This window comes from Vicia villosa, linkage group LG3, assembly GCF_029867415.1.
Source record: "Vicia villosa cultivar HV-30 ecotype Madison, WI linkage group LG3, Vvil1.0, whole genome shotgun sequence".
Taxonomy (NCBI): Eukaryota; Viridiplantae; Streptophyta; class Magnoliopsida; order Fabales; family Fabaceae; genus Vicia; species Vicia villosa.
Genome location: NC_081182.1, coordinates 144,045,339 through 144,053,435, shown reverse-complemented (window position 1 = coordinate 144,053,435; position 8,097 = coordinate 144,045,339). Strand labels below are relative to the sequence as shown.

At 33.8% G+C, this 8,097-nt stretch overlaps 2 protein-coding genes across 2 annotated transcripts; both read left to right on the top strand.

Moving 5' to 3' along the window:
• Positions 1–210: 210 nt before the first annotated feature.
• LOC131659106 (uncharacterized) lies at positions 211–1,038 on the top strand. The gene has a single exon (XM_058928343.1). It carries the CDS (start codon positions 211–213, stop codon positions 1,036–1,038), a length of 828 nt encoding a protein of 275 aa, XP_058784326.1.
• Positions 1,039–2,579: 1,541 nt separating this feature from the next.
• On the top strand, positions 2,580–3,720 carry LOC131656758 (callose synthase 7-like). The gene is made up of 5 exons (XM_058926379.1): positions 2,580–2,710; positions 2,789–2,889; positions 2,965–3,077; positions 3,169–3,256; positions 3,358–3,720. Exons 1-5 carry the CDS (start codon positions 2,584–2,586, stop codon positions 3,571–3,573), a joined length of 645 nt encoding a protein of 214 aa, XP_058782362.1. The 5' UTR covers positions 2,580–2,583; the 3' UTR covers positions 3,574–3,720.
• The last annotated feature ends 4,377 nt before the right edge of the window (positions 3,721–8,097 follow it).

Genomic DNA, 8,097 nt, shown 5'->3' with positions numbered 1-8,097 from the left:
GGTTTGGAGGATAAGAGGAAAATTCATTAGGTGAGTTGGAAAAAGGTTACGCTTCCTTTTGACAAAGGGGGACTAGGAGTAAAAAATATCGCGGTCTTTAATCAAGCTCTTCTTTCCAAGTGGCGGTGGAGAATTCTTCACGGTGTAGATTCTCTTTGGTTAAGGGTTCTAAAGGCCCGCTATGGTGATTTATCCCCGTTGGTGTACGGTATGTCTTGTGCTAAATCGTTTACCTTTCCATCTTTTTCATTTCATTCTTCTCATTCTTCTCTTTGGTGGAGGGATATTATGAATATTGGGAGGGGTTATTTAAGGGACCCAATTGTTGAAGGATGTAGCTTTGTTGTGCGTAATAGGTATCACACTCTTTTTTGGGAAGCTAATAGGTGGGGAGGAGGTATTTTGAAGGATGTTTTTTCGGATGTTTATGAAGCTTCTTGTTTGAAAGGTGTATCGGTGGCATTAATGGGTGGGTGGGTGGAGGGAAATTGGAAGTGGGGGGATTTTGGGATCTCGAGGGAGAAGGAGGCGGAAAGAGGACTTTCGGCGAGTATGAGGTGGTTGAAGAAGTTGGTGGCCGATTTCATTGGTGTGTGGGAAGGGAGAGATGTTGTTTCATGGAAGTTCAATTGGGAAGGGGTCTTTTCGGTGGCATCTTGTTACACTTTTTTGGGTTTAGCTGTCATTCCTTTTGGGCCACCAAATGAGTTTGAGGATGCTTTTGGTCTTGTGTGGAAGGCGGAGGTGCCTTTTAAAATTAAGGCTTTCGGGCGGAGACTTCTTCTTGATAGGATCCCGACAAAGGATCTTTTGGTGTATAGAGGTATTTCTTTTCCTTTAGATAAATTGAATTGTTCGTTATTTGGATATGAAGTAGAGAATAGAAACAATTCTTTTTTGGGTTGCCGGGTGGTGAAGGCAATTTGGTTAGACATAGCTCTTTGGGTGGGTAAAGAGGGCGATATGGAGGACAGGTGCTTGTCAAATTTTATGGATTGGCATCGGTTCTTCAAGGATAAAAAGGTTAAAAAAAAGTAAGGCGGATGTAGTGTGGTTGGCTACTACATGGACTTTGTGGTTGGTGAGGAATGGTGCTTGCTTCCTGGAAGAAAAGTGGAACCGTAGTGATACGGTTTGGAACATTAAGTCTATGGTTTGGAAGTGGTCCTTTTGCGGGAAAATTACCTACTCCAATTATTCATTTTATGAGTTTACTAAAGATCCGCTTCTTTTTCTCTCATAATTTTAATTGGTTGTAATTTTCTTTTTTGTCGGATTCTTTCCGTCTCTTGTGTAATCGGATTGGAGAACCCTTAGTTCTCCCTATCAATATATCTTGTTTAAAAAAAAACATGTCCAGACAACGTAAAATAGCAAACACATGCTATTTTTCTGAAACTTTGGTTAACCATTTTCTTACACATCACATGTTCTATTTTAATAACTAAATAAATACAAGTCCTCAATCACTATATTAAAACAAGGGAAAGAAATGTGTTCAAAGTTGTGACATCTAGTAGTGTTAGGCATATAAACTAACCTATATAAAATCGTATTCGTGCATCAATGAGTGACAAAATACAAACTTTTAATGGAAATGGAATGTGAGAAAGCAATATCAAATTGAAATGAGTGAAGATCATATCAAAGAGGAAATGTTAGAGAGTGATTTGGATGGAGAAATAAAGTTATTATATGTAAAACGAGAAGTTAATTTTGAACATTTGACTTTGATACTACTTTTATGTTCAAGGAAGAAATATTTTACAATCCGTGTAAATATTCTGCATAAAAGTTATACTTTATTTTTTTGTTGTTAGAGTTTTTTCAAGATAAATGATGTTTTCTTTTATTTAAAATGAAGTCTATAATATTACAAGTATAAATATAAATTATATTTTTGTTTAAAAAGTCTCTAAAAAATATTAATTTAAACATTTCTTTTTTCTATAATACTTCTAAATGATGAAATTTAAAAATATTAAAAATAAGAACTACTTTATTAAAATTCTCATAACAAATTGTTAAATCTTTTTTTCTACAAATTTATCATTTTTATTATTGTAGGAATGTGTTAAATGATTTTGAGTGAATGTGAGTTGAGAGATTTCGGGAGGTGAGAGTTTGAGAGTATTATGAGGAGTGAGGAAAGAGAAAGGGTTCTTGCGCCCTTTTGATTAAATATCGTTCAGAGATGCATCTCTGTAAATAAGAAGTATAAAATCTAGATGTCGAAAGTATACGGAGATGCATCTCCGTAATTTTTTTTAATTAAAGCCGGAATCTCACCATTGAACCAAATATTTTTTAATACATAAGAAAAGACTAAAGTGATAGCAACTTCAACCTCCAAAGCACTTCACATTCCTTTGCATGTAAGTTTCATCCCCAATTCGTTAATCCCATTTTCAATTCCAAAAGACAAAACTTTTCTCAAAAAAGCAATGTGATGTGTGAGTGTATGCCTTAACTCCTTTTTTCATTCATCTTTTTCACTTTCCACGTGCTTTCCTTTGCATGTAAGTTTCATCCCCAATTCTCAAAATATAAACTTTCATTGATTTCGGTGTTTGTGGTAGAAACATGGGTAGCACCAGTGAAGAGAATATTATGGATGGTGAGATTGTTCCTTCTTCACTAGCTGTTGTTGTGCCTATTCTTAGAGCTGCCAATAGTATTGAATTGGAGAATCCTAGAGTTGCCTATCTTTGTGAGTTGTTTTTCCATTGGCTGCTGCTGTTGTTGTTTTTGCTTAATCAATAACTTTTCTTTGCTTAACTAATTACAGGTCGCTGGTATGCAGTTGAGAAGGCTCATACAATTGATCCAACATCAAGTGGCCATGGCGTCCGACAATTCAAGACTAATCTGCTGTGCAAGCTCGAAAGGGTACACAGCCTAATTTTAATTTCTCGCAATTCTTTCATATTTTGAAAGTGGTTTGATTAACATTCATGGTTGTAGGAAGAGGAGATAACACAGAAACATACTAACAGAACTGATCCCCGAGAGCTACTGAATTACTACCAAACTTTCTACGAGACTAGAATCAGGGATGGTGAATTTACTAAAGAACCGTAAGGCTTGATTTTTCTTAAACTTGCTCTTGGAGGTTGTGTGATTTTACAATGTCTTATTATTCTTCTTCTTCTGATGTTTCTCTTGAAGGGAGGGGATGGTTACGAATGTTCAGATTGCCACTGTCTTGTATGAAGTACTGAAGACTATGCTAGCTCATCGAACTATCGATGAGAAGGTTTGTTTTTCTTTGATCATATTATTATCACTTAAATTGTTCAATTCTACTTTTTCCGCTTAGTCGTAAGAGTATGGCCTTATGACCTCATTTTTTTCCAGACAAAAGGATATGCTGCGGATGTTGAGAATAAGAAGGTACAGTATGAGCATTCTATATGCAGCTCCTCTTGTTCAGATGATAAACTTAGAGGTCCAGGAAGCTACCAAAGAGATGATGTGGTGCCAGATGAGAGTCCTCTTGTGGCATGCATTAGTGAACCATCTGAGAAAAAGATTGATAATGCTCTGAAGGAATTATCTAAATCTCAAGGGTGATGATTTGATGATGTCCAGCACTAAAGTAAATAACAGATATGTGTAATTTTCTTATACTTTGCTTGATTACATTTTGTAAAAGGAAACAAAATTTGTACTATGCATATTACTTTTTATAATATGAAGCACAGAATCTGGATATAGTTATATACTTAGATTTATTGTGATAAAATGCTTTTGGTTACTAGGATAATCATATCAAGTTCAAGTTGTATAAACTGCTAAATGCTTATCAGTCACGCAAATTATATACTCTGATGAGATTTGAAGCATTTGAACTTTTAGGGTGTGTTTGGTTCGGGGTAGATGGAGGGGAGGGGAGGGGATATTTTTAATTAAATGTGTTTGGTTCAAATTTTATGAGGGGAGGGGAGGGAAGGGGAGGGGAGCAAAACCCCTCCAAAACACACTTTTTGCGTCCCTCCAAATCGGAGGGATTTGGAGGGGAGGGAATCTCAATTTTAATATTTTAAAAATTATTATAATTACTATAATATCCTCAATTTTATTTTAATACTTCAAAATTATTCATTTTCTTTTGTATTATTGCTCTCTTCTGTTTGATTTTTCTCAATTATTTCTATCAACTTATTATAATTCTTCTCCATCTTCAAATTATTTTGAAATTTTTGTCCTTAATATAAATCATAATCATTTCACTTTTTTGATTTTTTTTTTTATAACTCTTTTATCTTTATTTACGTTTTTTTTAATTTTGTTATGTATTCTATCGTAATTTGTTTTATATCAAATTTTAAAATTTTCATTTTAATTAATTAATTTATTTTATTAAAAGATTTAAACCATTTATATTTAATAATAAATTATTTTATGTATTTTATGTGTTAAATAATTCATTACGAGTTCAAAGTTGTTATCGACATATAGTTTAATTTGTTGTTGAATATTTTATTCGAATTAAGTGGACTCAATTTTTTAACGTTATGTAATAAATTATAATTTTTTAATCGCTCAATATTATAAATTTTACTAACAAAAAAATATGTATAAATTTTTCACATTTGAATATCATATTGTATCACTTATATAAGATAATAAGGATAAAAATATAAATTATTAGTAAAACCCCTCCCCTCCCCTCCTGAACCAAACATATTTTTAATTAAATTCTCTCCCTTCCCCTCCCCTCCCCTCGTTTGAACCAAACACCCATCTCATTAAAAAAATCCCCTCACCTCCCCTCCCCTTCTCTCCCCTCTATTAAAATCCCTCCCCTCCCCTCCCCCTCGTTTGAACCAAACACACCCTTAACGGGAAAATTAAAATAATAAAAGATTATCAGTGACGCCAAACAAAGGATGCAGCTTTCTTTAACAAAAAATTAAAGGATGTAGCTTTAGTTTAAGAGACATGCTATAGCATTTCTCTTAGTTTAATTAGATATGTAAAGATATGACATGAGCAGGTAAATTTTGAAATATTATAATACAGTAGAAACTCTTTAAATCGGATAAAGAGAATAAATATTCTATGATATTTTTCTAGTATCTACAATTAGGGACCATAACCCCTTATTTATAAGAATCACATGCCCTTTCATGAAGAGTCATGTTTATTCAAGTTTAGAATCTCATGCCCTTCCATGAAGGGTCATGATTATTCAAGTTTTCTTATTCCAATTTTACCCATCACAAAAAATAGAAATAAGACTTTTGGTATCTACACAATATTTTTCATGACAATTACATCCTTAGCCCTAAATTTTACATTAAATAGATCACTTTAATTTGGCTAATTAAATAATGGTCCTAACACATTAATTTATTACATGTATGACCCCAAAAATTCTAACAATCTCCCACTGGTCATATATGTATCCTTATAAATGTGTTAAACTTTATGAGCTCAAAATTTCCATTATAAACATTGGACATATCCTCACCTCGTCCATTAATTACATCCATATATAGGACCAAAGCAGTTTTCATTATATCAGTCATAATTAAACCCATCAATGATCACAAATATAAACACAACTAAATGACATAGATTAATCATGAAATATGTAGCATGAAAATCACATGAAGGTGATCAATACATGTCAATTTTCAACTGGTCCTCCTTACTTTAATGAATTTAATATTATCATACAAAGTGCAATAAACTGAATAACTAAACTTTATTTATGATCAGAACGTAATATAAATATATAAGTATGTATATATACTATCAAACATAGAACATAACTGATAACAATGACTAACTCCCGCTAAACTAAAGAATCCTCTAATTCTATAACACCCATGTGAGCAGCTTGCTCATGAAAGACCTTGGGTGGAAGCCCCTTTGTCATATGGTCCGCTATCATGGAGTTTGTCCTTAAATGTTCTATAAAAATTTGTCCACTTTGTACTCTCTCCTTTTGTCAATTATAATTTATCTTAAATTGATCAAATTGTGCAAGAAGAGATATTAACACCAAATGCACGAATAAATTATCTGAAAACTCAAACTTTTGTGCCTTAAATTTGTTGGAAGCAATATTAGACATTTCCATAATATACTTTCTTATGTTTCCTTTGCCTTTATACTTTATAGAAATCAAGCTTCGAAGAAATGTGCTTGTTTTCACTTTATCGCTTTTAGCAAAGCGCTTTTCAATTTCAGCCAGGAAATATTTAGCATTTGTTATTTCTTTAGATATAGTATCCCTGAATGTCTCTGGAACGCTGCACTTTATGATCATAAGACTCATGCGATTAGACTGATCCCACTTCTCATAATTTTTTTTCTTTCATTAGAGGTACTGAAGTCTATAGGAGAAAGGGACGATTTATCATTAATGCAAGGTCAATCCATGCAGCCAAAAACAATTAAAATGTTTTCCTTCCGGTCCTTAAAATTGGCACCATTAAAAACTAGAACTAACAATTTGAAATAAATCATGAATAAACTCAAATAATATATGCTCAAATAATGTCATAACTCATCTCAAGATATCTAGTGCACAATCAATATCAAGTCTTTGGACAATAATATTAATTGCTAGTGATACTCTTGTTATAACAATCCAACATTGATAATAAAACATGTCAAATAATAAACCCTCTTTGGATTGATTTATCATTCACATATGAAGCCTTAAAATTATGACATGTTTATCATTACAAAGTGTGTGTGTTGCACCCCAAAATTTTCTCTCTTTATTTGAGCCATAAGTTATCCATGACGTTTATTTCGTCATTCAAAAATTGAAAAAAATCAATAAAAAGTTCTGGTGGTTTTAAAGAAACGCAATGTGAAAAATGGTTTAAATAGTGGAAATACGAGAAAATTCACAAATCTTATTCTGAAGGTGGTATGAGCGGAGTTCCCACCTGGCCCCGACTGTTTCAACAATATCTACAACTTTCGTGTTCGGCTCGGAAGCCAGTTCTTTGAGGAAGGTCGTCAAATTTGCAAATTACTTGAGATTTTGCAGTGAAAAATGGTGCTGAATGTAGGGTTTCGTGCCTCGGAAAAATCATATCTCACAATTCGCTCGCCGGATTCGCTCGAAAATTTAACTGGAGCTCCGTGCCATCATTACCAAGATTTGATATGTTCGGACCGAAGGCCAATTATGCACTGAAAACTCCCAGCATTTTGAGGAACGTCGTAGTCTTTCGGTAAAAAAGTGCATTTTCGGGTATGTCTCGCCAAGTTTGAAAATTCATAAGTTCTTCGATTTTTATCTTATGAAGTCCATTCCAGCGGCATTTTCTCAGAAATTTCGTTAGCTTCGATTCTTCGTCACACATGTTTGTTCAGATTTTGAGCAGAAGATGGAGTTTTATTGAGTTCTTTGAGCGGTGCGCACAAAATTCTGCACAGTCGCGCCAGACGAATCGGCGTTTCTCGTCATTCAAACGCGCATAATTTCTTCATTGCTTATCGGATTGAGATGATTCTCGCAGCGACGAGTCACGAATTTGGTCATCTTCGCGGTGGCATTGGTTACGTTCCGGAATTCAGAGCCGAACCGAGTTTCCTTAAAAATGAGCCAAAATAAGACGCACCGAGCGCAATTTGGATATTTCGCGTTGACAATATATAAACTTTTTGCTCTTCACAAATCAAGGGAGGACTCTCATAATTTCAATTCACCAAAAGATCAAAAATACTTTCTTTCAATTCTCTCTCAATTCTCTTGGATCAAAACCACAAATTCTATAAAACTTTCATCAATACTCATCAATTTTCTTCAAGAATCAAGAACAACATGGATTGAAGATCAAGGTTTCAAGTTCGAACTTCCTCTCCCTCTCCTTGATCTTGCGTGCCACTCTCCTCTCCCCGTGGGATTTGCTTTTCGACTTCGCTTTTGTGTTCGCATACGTGTCGTGTTCATGTTTATTCAAGTTTAGAATCTCATGCCCTTCCATGAAGGGTCATGATTATTCAAGTTTTCTTATTCCAATTTTACCCATCACAAAAAATAGAAATAAGACTTTTGGTATCTACATAATATTTTTCATGACAATTACATCCTTAGCCCTAAATTTTACATTAAATAGATCACTT